Below are 14,670 nucleotides of genomic sequence, written 5' to 3'. Positions count from 1 at the left end.
CCATCTCTGAGTGGGTTCAGGCACCTCTCTCCCATGCCAGCCTCCCTGGGCCCGTGATGAGGGTGAGGTTTGCAGTTTGCCCACGCGGGCGATGGACACTGGAGCTGGGAGAGAGGATGGCTTCCCGAGAGCCTCTGGGAGCGGAGCTCTCCCTCCTCCCACAGCCAGCCTTRTTCTTCTGCACATTTCTCTCTCGTCATCTCTGCTGTCAGCTTTCTCTTCCTCAGTTTAGGGCATCTTCCCGGTGTTACAGCTACCTTTCCATCTTTTTTTTTTTCTCTTGTTCCAGGAGTCATTCTTGCCCATCCCTGCCATCTCACTTCCCCCTCCTGATATCTTTACATTTTTACCCTCTTTCCCATTGTCTTTTCTTGCTGCTCTCTCCCTTCTGCTGTCACTCAATTTTTCTCTCTCCCTCCTTTTCACCCCCTCCCTCTCCCCCTTTTCCCTCTCACTCTGTGTCTCATTCTCCATCTCGGATGAAGGTAATGAAAATAATCGGGCTTCATTAATTCTGAGCCCTGTGAGATGATAGCCATTTGGAGCCATGTTTGCCAATTAGATGGTCTAAATTAGAAGTGACCTTGGTATACTGCCATCGCTTTGCCTCTCGGAGTCTAATGAAGCTTTTCACTCCAGCACCCTCTCTCTCTCTCTTTGTAATGGAAATTACCTCCTTTGTCTGGTGGGGAACCTTGCCTCCCGTCTGTATTTCCCCTGGCTTCGTAGACATGAGGACAGTGATGTATCTCCTCAGACCTCTTCTAGAGGTTTTCTTTTCAGAGCCCCACGGTTACAGCATGTTGGGGTACATTCAGAGGAGCYGTCCCCTGTTGGGTGTGTGTGGACATCAGCACAGGCAGGGGCACTGCCAGGGCAGCAGCATTTGGGTGAGGGTGTTGGGCTCTGAGCCTCCAGCCCTGCACACAAGCAGCTCTGCAGTTTGTGTTGAAAATCCAGTAGATSCAGTGGTGGCAGGAGCTGTGCTGAAGGCTGTCACCAGTGAAGAGTGGGCCACTGGTTGCTGCAGTGAGCTGTGCTGGTGACTCGTGGGCAGGAGATGGTAACTGCACACMGTGGGTACGGTTTGGTGTGAGAAAAGCACAGGTAGAGCAGGGAATGCAAGGGAGGAGACAAACCACAGTCATTGAACTCACAGCTGTAGGGTTATGTTTTAGTAATGGCTCACATTGTGAAACAGCATTGGAGRCGTTTAGACAGGAATCAAGGAGGGGAGGGATTGCCAAGCCAGGGAGGGATGCCAGGGTGACACACCAGGTACTGCCTGTGCAGGTGAGAGGGAGGTGGAGAGCGTTTGACAGCCACACACACACTGACACAACTGTGCTCCAGGTGAACATCTCTGTCTGGATCACTGCAGCAGTTGATGCCATGAAATACATCTGCAGTACAAAATGTTGTTCTGCACCTCTCCTGCCTGYGAGCTGTGATCCACTGCACTTTCCTGCCCCGTCATGCCCCATGTCTCTGTACAAATGAAAAGCAGCCTCAGCATGAAGGCAAATCCTGCACATCCAAGGAAATGAGATGTCCTCAGATAGTCTTGCCATGTAAAAGGACAAACGTTTAGGGCAATCTGGAATTCCATGTCAGTGCAAAGTGATTTGGGATGTGCAGCCCATTTGCACTGAGTGCATCTTTGCCACCTGCTTGGGTCTGGTCCATGGGGATAAAAGGACAGAGGGTCCTGCCCTGGATGATGGTGTAGGAAAGAGGCAGGAACAGCCTGGATGGAGCCAGAGGGCCAGAGTGGGTCCAGTTGCTGACCAGKGCCTTGTTTCAAGTGGTTTTTCTCCCCAAGGCCAGCCCATGGCTGCCCTGCTGCAGTTCCCCCATCCATACCYAGAATTTCTAGTTCCCTGCACATCTTTCCAAGCTTTTTTTTTCTGTTTGCCTTTGGGAATTTTGTGCTTGTAACAATTTAATCTACCACAGCCTTTTTTCTTCACCACCCCCCACCCCCCCGTGGTGGAGGGAGGAYGGAAGGAAGGGAAGGAATGGTGGCTGTGGAGATGCAGGTAGATAAAGGTAATTACTTAAACACATATAGGGCAGGACTTACAGGTTTGGAGCCCCAGATTAAGATGCAGAGGAGCATGTGAGGTTGATGATTATATTTCGGGGAGAGTTAATTGACGGAAGGTGAAGGCAGACAAAGAACCGCTGCTTACTGCCTTCTTGAATCCCAATCAGGAATTATGATTAAAGACACGGCGAGACAACAGAGGCCTGATGAATTGGTGTCTTTTTTTTTTCTTTTTTGCCGTCATTCACACTTGATTGACTTCAACCTTTCAAGTGCAAAAGTCTCTCTTTTCCATTATTATTCATAGCCATCTGAGTTTTTCTAATTAAAGTGTATGAAAACAATTACTGATCCGTCGTACTGAGCTTGGTGGTGGGGACGGCTGCCGTACTCTAAAGCCTATGAAAAGCCACAGCTCTATAATGATGTGCAGCTGAGGTGTTAGATAATTTTATTCTTTTTCTACTCTGTTGGGGTTTTTTTTAATTTCTCATGATTTATTTTTCATAATTCCTGAAGATCCTAGGAAAGCAGGCTCTCCCTGCTGCTAGAGCTGAGAGGGACGGTTTCTTCTTGCCTCCCCCTCTTGGCACCCACGCTTGTCCCCCTCCTCCAAGCCCAGCTACTGGAAATTACTCAGTGAGGTTTCACGACTCCCAGCCCACCACCCAGAGCCAGCAGACTCTTCTGTTCAGACTGGAAGGTGGGATGAGTTTGGTGTGCTCAGTTCCCTTCCTGGGATGTGTCAGCTGCCTGCTCTGCACTCAGTGCTGTGCACAGGCTGGCCCAGCAAGGGGAGGGAGCTCTGTGTCCCTCACAGCTCAGATCACAGCTCTGCAGCCACTTCTGTGCCACCATTTCATCCTGACAGCTTCCATGAGCTTCAGCTTCACCACTGAGATGGGTGTGCTCCTGTCTCCTGCAGTTCACTCAAAGCCTTGTGGTCCTTGGCTGTGCAGAAAGCCAGGACATGGCATGCAGCTGCCACACACATTCCCTCTCTCCTGAAATCCAGGGCTCAGATGTCCTCTCCATATCCAGCAGAAGGATGAGAGGCTTGTTTTGCAGGAAGCACACGTGAATGGGAGTGTTCAGTCGTGCCTCAGCTTCCCAGCAGCTGGAGGCTGGGAGCAGGAGCAGGAGCAGTGCTGGCATCAGCAGGAGCCCTGGGCGAGGGGTGCAGGGCTGGGTGAGGGGTGCAGGGCTGGGTGAGGGGTGCAGGGCTCCCTGGGTGTCACAGCGTGGCACGGGCAGCTCTCAGGGCTGTGGAGGAGTTTTCATTTGCCACTGGTAATGACCAGCACTGAGGGCACTGTGCTGGAACACAGGGACAGTGACGGTGACACGGCCTGTCTGTCCCTGAGGCAGCATTCCAGCAGTGTGGGACATTGGCCCCAGACATTCAGAGGATATTCATTGTCCTGCATCTGATGCCAGCCTGTGCAGGCTGCTGCTGAGGTGGTGTGTGACCAGGTGTATCCAAAGGATCAGTTTTCCAGAGCAGGGTGAGTGTGTGCATTTGGCTCTCCCGAAGAGCCTCTCCAGCTGCAGACTCTGTGGCTCTTTAGAAGCGTTGCTGTCCCAGCACTGCACTGGTTTTGCTGGTGCAGGGTCTGGCCAAATATTTGAAGAGGGTGAAGGGAACATATCAGTCAGAGCAAGGAAAGGGTTACTGAAAGCTTTTTATTTCACAATTGGCTTTCTCTTTAGTCCTTCCTTATTCATCCTTTCCTTTGTCACCTCTCTCCTTATTTGTACTTTCCTTTCTCATACCCCTCCTTTCCCTGCATCGATACACTTTGAAAACAGTGCTGCAATGCTCCCTGGTTCAAGATTACAGTGTACTTTACTAGGTATGATTTAATTAGGGGCCTTATTATGTTTTCAGCAGCTTAAGGTGGGCCTTTCAACTTATCTACCTAATTGGTTGCACAAGAAGTTTCACAGCCCATGACAAAACATTGTCAGTGATCAAAGTCTGAATTCCACATAAAGGAAAAATATTAATAATAAGATTATTCTTCAAGTGTGCACTGCTAATTATGTCCAGAATGTAACTGTAGAAACACTTTTGACTGATTTGAGCTTCGTCTAATAAAGACGAGTCTTCAGTGAGCTGTGAAAAATGACGCCTCTGACTTCACAATACCAATGTCTAGTTTTGCCACTGAAGATGTTTGAAATATTTKCCTGTGTTTTTCCTGTCCCTGTGTCCTTTCCCAGGTGACAACCCCTGAGGTGATGATGCCCAGCAGCATGTTCCTCCCGGCAGCTGCTCCGGAGAAGGACGGGAACTCAGGTGCAGAGGAGCTGGGGAAACAGTCTGGTGAGTGCAGACCAATGAGCTCCACGGTTCCACCACTCCCCCAGCTCCATCACCTGGTCAGGGACAGTTTCTTTCTTGTTAATCCTTTCTTTGACAGGACCAAGACTCAAATACTATATTCGGTTTGATGAACCTTCTTTTTTGAAAATAGGCAGGACATCAAAAAGGAGCAGTAAAGACAGAGATGACTGAATGGCTTTTGCTTGAAAGGGAGAATTGAAGGTGATAAATGCTCTAAGGGATATGTGTGTGAATAATTTCCAGATATTCAGAGTGGGCAAGAAATTAAACTGTGTAGGTTTATGCAATGGGCCATGATGAGGTTAATGGGTTGGTATTGAAATGAATGAAGATAGAGGAGAAATGTTAGAAATACTTTTCAGATTAAAAAGCACAGAGTATTCAGGACTGAAAGGGGGCGTTGATCTGCCATGGTATGCTGATGTAATTCTGGGCTTTGCTCTAATTCTGTTTTCACAGAAATCTCTGAGGATGTGGGGAAGACCCTTTTACCATCAGACAGTGCAGAGCACAGCGGCGACCCCAAGCCCACCCCAGCTGATGCGAGTGCTGCCCGGGAGGACTCTGGCTTCCTGTGCTGGAAGAAGGGCTGCAGCCAGGTGTTCAAGAGCTCGGCAGCCCTGCAGACACACTTCAACGAGGTGCACGCCAAGCGGCCCCAGCTGCCCGTGTCCGACCGCCACGTCTACAAATACCGCTGCAACCAGTGCAGCCTGGCCTTCAAAACCATCGAGAAGCTGCAGCTGCACTCGCAGTACCACGTCATCCGGGCGGCCACCATGTGCTGCCTCTGCCAGCGCAGCTTCCGAACCTTCCAGGCCCTGAAGAAGCACCTGGARACCAGCCACCTGGAGCTGAGTGAGGCTGACATTCAGCAGCTCTACGGGGGGCTCTTGGTCAACGGGGACCTCCTTGCCATGGGGGACCCCTCGCTTGCAGAGGACCACACAATAATAGTCGAGGAAGATAAGGAAGAGGAGAGCGACCTGGAAGACAAGCAGAGCCCGACAGGCAGTGATTCGGGGTCRGTGCAAGAGGACTCTGGCTCAGAACCAAAAAGGGCCTTACCCTTCAGGAAAGGCCCTAACTTCACTATGGAAAAATTCCTAGATCCATCTCGCCCATACAAGTGCACAGTCTGCAAGGAGTCCTTCACACAAAAGAACATTCTCCTGGTCCATTACAATTCTGTTTCTCATCTGCATAAATTGAAACGAGCCCTCCAAGAGTCTGCTACCGGTCAACCCGAGCCTACCAGCAGCCCAGACAACAAACCTTTCAAATGTAACACGTGCAACGTGGCCTACAGCCAGAGCTCGACCCTGGAGATCCACATGAGGTCTGTCCTGCACCAGACCAAGGCTCGTGCGGCCAAGCTGGAGGCAGCTGGCGGTGGCAGCAACGGAGCCGGCAACAACAGCAGCAGCCTGGCCCTGGGTTCATCCACACCGAGCCCCGTGAGTGCCAGCAACAGCAATGCTTTTGCAACCACCAGCACAAGCACTTCAGGCACCACTCCCATTCCCAGCCTGCTCAACCAGGTCTCCAGCGACAGCGTGGGGATTCCTCCCCTGGGTAACACTGTAAGCACGAACATCTCCTCTCCCTCGGAGCCCAAAGAAGTGAACCGCAAGAAGCTGGCAGACATGATTGCATCCAGGCAGCAGCAGCAGCAGCAGCAGCAGCAGCAGCAGCARCARCAGCAGCAGCAGCAGCAGCAGCAAGCTCAAACCTTGGCACAGGCACAGGCACAGGTCCAGGCCCACCTGCAGCAGGAGTTGCAGCAGCAAGCTGCTCTCCTTCAGTCCCAGCTCTTCAACCCAGCACTTCTGCCACACTTTCCGATGACCACTGAGACCCTTCTGCAGCTGCAGCAGCAGCAGCATCTTCTGTTCCCATTCTACATCCCCAGTGCCGAGTTCCAGCTCAATCCAGAGGTCAGCTTGCCTGTCACCAGTGGTGCACTGACATTGACTGGGACGGGGCCAAGTTTGCTGGAAGACCTGAAGGCACAAGTTCAGCTCCCTCAGCAGAGCCATCCACAGCTCTTGCAGCAGCAGCAAGGTCAGCTGTCCTTGTCACAACCYCACTCCATCCTGTTACAGCAGAGCCAGCACCCAGAGAAGAAGAATAAATCTGTAGTGAAGGAGAAAGATAAAGAAGCCCCAGGGGAAAGGGAAAGCACAGAGAGGGGAGACAATAATGTAACACTGAAGGAGTCTCTGCCTGATAACTTAAAGCCGAAAGAAAAGAAGGACTTTGTGCCAGGCAGCACTTCGGAGCCCTCCATACTGCCTCCACGGATTGCTTCCGACGCCAGGGGCAATGCCACCAAAGCCTTGCTGGAAAACTTTGGCTTTGAGCTTGTCATTCAGTACAACGAGAACAAGCAAAAGGTGCAGAAGAAAAATGGGAAGACAGAGCAAGGTGAGAACTTGGAAAAGCTGGAGTGCGATACATGTGGCAAGTTCTTCTCTAACATCCTCATCCTGAAGAGCCACCAAGAGCATGTTCACCAACATTACTTTCCCTTCAAGCAGTTAGAAAGATTCGCCAAACAATACAGAGAACACTACGACAAACTGTACCCGCTGCGGCCGCAGACCCCAGAGCCGCCACCGCCCCCTCCGCCGCCCCCTCCTCCGCTCCCTCCCACTCCCCAACCAGCAGCTGCTCCTGCCATCCCCACCTCTGCCCCACCCATCACCTCTCCCACCATCGCACCCGCCCAGCCATCCGTGCCGCTCACCCAGCTCTCCATGCCTATGGAGCTGCCCATCTTCTCACCRCTCATGATGCAAACCATGCCCCTGCAGACGTTACCAGCACAGCTGCCGCCTCAGCTGGGCCCCGTGGACCCTCTGCCCGCCGACTTGGCCCAGTTGTACCAGCACCAGCTCAACCCCAGCCTTCTCCAGCAGCAGCAGAACAAGAGGCCACGAACACGGATCACCGACGACCAGCTCAGAGTCCTTCGGCAGTATTTTGACATCAACAATTCCCCGAGTGAGGAACAGATCAAAGAGATGGCGGACAAGTCTGGATTGCCCCAGAAAGTGATCAAGCACTGGTTTAGAAACACCCTGTTCAAGGAGCGTCAGCGCAACAAGGACTCCCCGTACAACTTCAGCAACCCTCCCATCACCAGCCTGGAAGAGCTGAAGATAGACTCCCGGCCTCCTTCTCCAGAGCCCCAAAAGCAGGAGTACTGGGGAAGCAAGCGGTCCTCTCGGACACGCTTYACTGACTACCAGCTCAGAGTCCTGCAAGACTTCTTTGATGCCAATGCTTATCCTAAGGAYGATGAATTTGAGCAGCTTTCTAACTTGCTGAACCTTCCAACACGTGTTATAGTGGTGTGGTTCCAGAATGCCCGTCAGAAAGCGAGGAAAAACTATGAGAATCAGGGAGAAGGCAAAGATGGGGAGCGACGGGAGCTCACAAATGACAGGTACATTAGAACAAGCAACCTCAACTACCAGTGCAAAAAATGTAGTCTGGTCTTTCAGCGCATTTTCGATCTCATTAAACATCAGAAGAAGCTTTGTTACAAAGATGAGGATGAGGATGGACAGGATGATAGYCAGAACGAAGACTCCATGGATGCAATAGAGCTCTTGACTCCAACCAGTTCCTCATGCAGCACACCGATGCCCTCACAAGCTTACAGCACACCTACATCTTCAGCCAACACGACCTCCTCAACTTTTCTGCAACTCACGGCAGAGGCAGACGATTCCTCCACCTTTAGTTCTAAAGTAGAAGCTACAGATGAGAAACCAAAGCAGTCTGAACCTCCAAGTACACAGCAAAACCAAACCCAAGAGAAGCAAGTGCAACCAAAGCAAGAGTCTCAGCAGCAACAGGACCAAGGAGAACAAAAGACAAGTTCAGCACACCAAAAGATTTCACAGTTATCTTCCCCCTCTTCACTGCAACAGCCACCTCCCCCTCCTCCTCAGCCCCCTCAGTGCTCCTTGTCACAGTCAAGTCCGAGTCCATCTCAGCTCTCACACCTCTCCCTCAAACCCATTCACACTTCCACCCCTCAGCAGTTGGCAAACCTACCTCCTCAGCTAATCCCGTACCAGTGTGACCAGTGTAAACTGGCATTCCCTTCCTTTGAGCACTGGCAGGAGCATCAGCAGCTCCACTTCCTGAGTGCACAGAACCAGTTTATCCACCCCCCATTCCTGGACAGAACACTGGATATGCCATTCATGCTTTTTGATCCCAGTAATCCACTACTGGCAAGCCAGCTGCTGTCTGGAACGTTGCCACAGATTCCAGCRAGCTCAGCCACCTCACCGTCGACTCCAACATCCACAATGAACACACTGAAGAGAAAGCTGGAGGAAAAGGCCAGTGCAAGCCCTGGAGAGAATGACAGTGGGACTGGGGGAGARGAACCCCAGAGGGATAAGCGTCTAAGGACAACCATTACCCCTGAGCAGCTGGAAATTCTGTACCAGAAATACTTGCTCGACTCCAACCCCACACGGAAGATGCTGGATCACATTGCACATGAAGTGGGCTTGAAGAAGCGCGTGGTACAGGTTTGGTTCCAGAATACCCGTGCACGAGAGAGGAAGGGGCAGTTCAGAGCGGTGGGGCCTGCCCAAGCCCACAGACGGTGTCCCTTCTGCCGAGCTCTCTTTAAAGCAAAGACAGCTCTGGAAGCTCACATCCGATCCCGTCACTGGCACGAGGCCAAGCGCGCTGGCTACAACCTGACGCTGTCTGCCATGCTCCTGGACTGCGACGGGGGACTCCAGATGAAGGGAGACATCTTTGATGGAGCCAGCTTCTCCCACATGCCGCCAGCGAGCAGCGACGGACAGAGCGTTCCCCTCTCGCCGGTGAACAAGAGTATGGAACTGTCACCTCGAACTCTGCTCAGTCCGTCCTCCATTAAGGTCGAAGGGATTGAAGACTTTGAGAGTCCCTCCATGTCCTCAGTCAATCTGAGCTTTGACCAGACAAAGCTGGACAACGATGACTGCTCTTCCGTCAATACCGCAATCACAGACACGACCACAGGAGATGAAGGGAACGCAGACAACGATAGCGCCACAGGGATTGCGACCGAAACCAAATCCACATCGGGACCCAGCGAAGGTCTGACTAAAGCAGCCATGATAGCAATGTCTGAATATGAAGATCGTCTGTCYTCTGGTCTGGTCAGCCCAGCTCCCAGCTTTTACAGCAAAGAGTACGACAATGAAGGTACCGTGGACTACAGTGAAACCTCCAGCCTTGCAGACCCCTGCTCGCCCAGCCCTGGTGCGAGCGGCTCAGCCAGCAAGTCTGGCGAAAGCGGGGACCGGCCCGGGCAGAAACGCTTTCGCACTCAGATGACTAATCTCCAGCTCAAGGTCCTTAAGTCATGCTTTAATGACTACAGGACACCGACCATGCTGGAGTGTGAGGTTCTGGGCAATGACATTGGACTGCCAAAGAGAGTTGTTCAGGTCTGGTTCCAGAATGCAAGGGCAAAAGAGAAGAAGTCAAAACTCAGCATGGCCAAGCATTTTGGCATAAACCAAACAAGTTACGAGGGACCCAAAACAGAGTGCACTTTGTGTGGCATCAAGTACAGCGCTCGGCTGTCTGTACGTGACCATATCTTCTCTCAACAGCATATCTCCAAAGTTAAAGAAACCATTGGAAGTCAGTTGGATAAGGAAAAAGAGTATTTTGACCCAGCTACTGTACGTCAGTTGATGGCTCAGCAGGAGCTGGACCGAATCAAAAAAGCCAACGAGGTTCTTGGTCTGGCAGCTCAACAGCAGGGCATGTTTGACAACACCYCCTTGCAAGCTCTGAACCTTCCTGCTGCCTACCCAGCGCTACAGGGCATCCCTCCAGTCTTGCTCCCAGGCCTCAACAGCCCATCCTTACCTGGCTTCACTCCATCCAACACAGGTGGGTACGGGTGTTCTCCTGCTTAGGCACACACCTAGCACAAGCAGTTGTTCATTTGGGAATGACTCAGGATTCCTAGCCCATTAGTTCAGCATGTTGACTTCCCAGAAAAAAAAAAAAAAAATAGGTATTTTATCTTTAATTCCTGAACTGGGGAAGTTTTATAGCAAACTCTGAACTAGAGCAACATCTAGACATGGTGCATATCCCTGTGTATTAGCACAGRCTAGAAATCCTGAAGCTCCTTCCAGGAAGCGGAATATTCCATTTTTATATTCAGAAAATCCAGAATACTCCGATTTATCCAGTGGAACAAAAGGACTAATGTGCTGAATATACTATTCATTATTCCTTTCCTTTTGTTACTTAGTTTATATGGTGCCATCCCAAGTGTTCAAAAATCCAAWCTGTTTCTAGAGAAAGGTGTGGTGTGCATGGTAGCATTGGTGACAGGTGTCCAGCACATGTTTATGTGTCGCAGTGGTGACTCCTGGGACGAATTCCAACGCAGYTGAGGATCAGTTTGGAGTGATGGCTGCGTATGACCTGAAAGCACCTCCTCAGCAAACAATGGTGTAATTGTGGTACACATTTAGTTTGTATTTTCATAAGATTTTTCATAAYGATGCTACATAAAAATGAAATTTGTCATAATCCTTTGGGTGGCCTAATCTCAGATACTGAACTTTATCTTTTGAGAGTGCTTCTCTCCCTTGTACCTTTCCACCTGCAGCAAACACCGGCAGTGGAAGGTGCAGTGCAGTGGCCAGAAGTGATCTAAAACATGCAATCCAAAGGCCCTGTTTCATTATGTATCTGAGCCCCTGTGCATGCAGGGGGTTTCCATGTCACCTTTCTCCCCACGGATCTCATTTTAGCGCACTCAGCAGAAGCATCTCCTTGGCAAATCGTATCATCACCCTATTTCAGGTTGCTTTGCTCTGTTTGCTTAGTGCCCCAAATTTTTAACAACTGAAACTACTTTTTTGCACTTCAGTCTGTATTGTTGTTTTTATTTTTTCCAAAGCCCGGGATGTGTCCTGGGGAGATGGRACTGTGTCTGATGAATCTTAAATGCTATCGGTGACTGCCTAGACAGGACCGGACTGTTTAGAAAGTCAAACAGACTATTTGTGGCCTTTAGATAAAGCTCCAAAGGTCAGGCCRTGGCAGCTCTGGGCCTGTCAGAGCAGATAAGGCCATGCATCCAGGAATGCTGTGAATTGCCTCCTGCTCCTTCACTTGAAGCTCTCAGGGACGTTCAGCTGGGAAGCATCGTTCGATGGTGTCCATAGTGTGCCCTTATCCCGGATCTCCAGGGCCGCTGCGTGGAGCCGCACTCGTACCTGTGCTGTCACCCCCAATCACTCCTGGCTCAGCACCACGTCAGGAGCACACACAGGGTTCAGAAGGGTTTGTGTCAGCCATGGCTGAGCCCACCCTGCTGCAGCACCCTCCTCATGGCCCTCCTGCAGCTCCTTGGCAGTGCAACCTAAAATAAAAGTTACCGTGTCTCCACGGCTGGTTCCAGGCTCTGTCCCTGTTCCTGCCCAGGCCCCGCCGCACTGATGGGACTCAGCTTTGTGAGGGACAGTTTGGCTTTCACTCGTGGCTTTTACAACAGCTGGATCTTGCAGCAGGTTCCTGCTCAGGAGCTGGGGAACCTACGGGGTTGTGCCAGCAGGACATTGGAGCTTTATTTTGGGGGTTTTCCCAAATGRCATCGAGGGACTTGCCAAATAAAATGTTCCTCTTCAGGAGTGCATTTGCCAGCTGCAGCAGCCATGACTAATGGAGGTGATTCCAGGAGCCACACTCCTCTCGCCCCCAGCCACTGAGAGAGCAGAAATTGGCACCAGGGACAGTGTTGTTGGAGGCTATTCCTGCTGTCAGGAAAAAGACAAGCTTCATGTTCCACCATTAACCCGTCTCCTTCATGAGGAAGCATCACTACACTTTTAATTCCATCCAAAACACAGTGCTTATGCCCAGGGGAGATGTCTGAACACTACATAAACTCTGGAATTGCTCAGAAGCCAAAGCATCCAGAGTCCCTGACATTAGAGGGAGTGAAAGGTTGCTTTAGAGATTTGTGGATTCATGAACATCGGCCTAATGAGGACAAAATAAATTAGGTTTAGCCTRTTCAGTCTCCAGTTACTGTGACCAGGGCTTCCCAATCTGAAGATTTTTACAAGATGAGCAGTGCTGAGCATTCCCACCCTTTGGTGTAGCACCATCCTGCTGCTGGATGGCCCAAGGACCCGTTAGAGCAGATCCTGACATTAAGTGTTAATCATTCGGGAATTTCAGAGGAGCCAGTAAAACATCAGCTGTGCTGGGCATCCCGAACGCTGGTGGTGTCCCCATCACCCATCTCGTGGTCAGTGCCACYGGGCAGCGTGGCCAAAGCAGCCGCAGGCGATGGGGGTGAGGGGGGCAGGTCCCCAGCACTCAGGGCTGGTGAAATGGGGCACAGCCRTTCTCTCCAGGCCGAGTGACAGCAGGGTGGGCACTGTGACCTGCACTGCGGTGACACGCCACCTCAGGCCGGTCACTGCCCTCATGCAGAAGAGATGGAGGCTCCAGGGTGGTTTTGGAGTAGCCTGGAGTCACCCTGCTYGTGCTTTTTCCTGCCCAGCACCGASTGAYTTTTCATCTCTCTCTCTCTSTTGCAGCTTTAACTTCTCCCAAACCTAATCTGATGGGCCTGCCCAGCACAAGCGTCCCTTCACCCGGCCTCCCCACCTCTGGATTACCAAATAAACAGCCCCCGGCCGCACTGAGCTCACCCACCCCGGCACAAGCCACATCGGCCGTGGCCGCCCAGCAGCCGCCAGCGACCACCCCGCAGCCGCAGCCGCAGCAGCTGCCCCCCGCACAGCGCAAGGACAAGGAGAGTGAGAAGGCAAAAGAGAAGGAGAAGGCACCCAAGGCGAAGGGAGACACCGTGCCAGGGCCCAAAAAGGAAAAGGGGGAGGCACCAGCGGGCACCCTGGCAGCCCCACTGCCCACCATGGAGTACGCGGTGGAGCCCACCCAGCTCCAGGCACTGCAGGCTGCCCTCAATTCAGACCCCACCACCCTGCTGACGAGCCAGTTCCTTCCCTACTTTGTCCCCGGCTTTTCCCCCTACTACGCCCCGCAGATCCCCGGCGCCCTGCAGAGCGGGTACCTGCAGCCCATGTATGGGATGGAGGGGCTGTTCCCYTACAGCCCGGCCCTGTCACAGGCGCTGCTGGGGCTGTCTCCTGGCTCACTGCTGCAGCAGTACCAGCAATACCAGCAGAGTCTGCAGGAGGCATTGCAGCAGCAGCAGCGGCAGCAGCAGCAGCAGCAGCAGCAGCAGCAGCAGCAGAAAGTGCAGCAGCCCAAAGGAAGCCAAACCCCTGTCCCCACGGGGGCTGCCACCCCGGACAAAGACCCTGCCAAAGAACCCCCCAAGCAAGAAGAGCAGAAGAACGCACCCCGCGAGGTGTCCCCCCTCCTGCCCAAACCCCAAGAAGAGCCCGAAGCGGAAGGCAAGGGCGCAGACTCGCTCTGCGACCCTTTCATTGTCCCAAAGGTGCAGTACAAGCTGGTCTGCCGCAAGTGCCAGGCGTGCTTCGGTGACCAGGAGGCAGCCAGCGACCACCTGAAGTCCCTCTGCTTCTTCGGCCAGTCTGTGGCGAACCTGCATGAGATGGTGCTTCACGTGCCCACGGGCAGCGGCCAGGGCAGCGGCTCGTACCAGTGCGTGGCGTGCGACAGCACGGTGTGTGGGGACGAAGCCCTCAGTCAGCATCTCGAGTCAGCCCCGCACAAACATCGAACAATCACAAGAGCAGCAAGAAACGCCAAAGAGCACCCCAGTCTATTACCTCACTCTGCCTGCCCCCCCGACCCCAGCACCGCATCTACCTCGCAGTCGGCCGCTCACTCAAACGACAGCCCCCCGCCCCCCCGGCCCCGCCCGGCTTCCCCTCACGCCTCCAGAAAGCCCTGGCCCCCGGCAGCCCCGCGAGCCCCCTCGGGGAAGCCGCCGCCGCCGCCTTTCCCTCCTCTCTCCTCATCTTCAACGGTTACCTCAAGTTCATGCAGCACCTCAGGGGTTCAGCCCTCGATGCCAACAGACGACTATTCGGAGGAGTCTGACACGGATCTTAGCCAAAAGTCAGATGGACCGGCGAGCCCGGCGGAGGGGCCCCGGGACCCCGGCTGCCCTAAGGACAGTGGTCTAGCTAGTGTAGGAATGGACACCTTCAGATTGTAAGCTTTGAAGATGAACAATGAAAATAAATTTAAATTAAAAAAAAAAAGTTAATAACAAACCAATTTCAAAAATAGACTAACTGCAATTCCAAAGCTTCTA

At 52.5% G+C, this 14,670-nt stretch overlaps 1 protein-coding gene across 2 annotated transcripts in view; it reads left to right on the top strand.

The window, feature by feature from the left end:
- ZFHX3 (zinc finger homeobox 3) overlaps window positions 1-14,664 on the top strand; it is a 76,507-nt gene extending 61,843 nt beyond the window's left edge. For both annotated transcript variants that reach the window (XM_057383054.1, XM_057383053.1), the window contains exons 7-9: window positions 4,271-4,373; window positions 4,854-10,319; window positions 12,998-14,664. In XM_057383054.1, coding sequence (XP_057239037.1) covers window positions 4,271-4,373; window positions 4,854-10,319; window positions 12,998-14,571 — 7,143 coding nt within the window. In that variant the 3' untranslated portion in view covers window positions 14,572-14,664. The remainder of the gene's footprint in view (window positions 1-4,270; window positions 4,374-4,853; window positions 10,320-12,997) is intronic.
- Window positions 14,665-14,670: the final 6 nt, after the last annotated feature.

The sequence above is a fragment of the Malurus melanocephalus genome, unplaced genomic scaffold, assembly GCF_030028575.1.
Source record: "Malurus melanocephalus ecotype Western Australia unplaced genomic scaffold, MMel_1.1 scaffold_605, whole genome shotgun sequence".
Taxonomy (NCBI): domain Eukaryota; kingdom Metazoa; phylum Chordata; class Aves; order Passeriformes; family Maluridae; genus Malurus; species Malurus melanocephalus.
The sequence above is the reverse complement of the archived record's forward strand: the minus strand, read 5'-3'. Positions and strand labels throughout refer to the sequence as shown.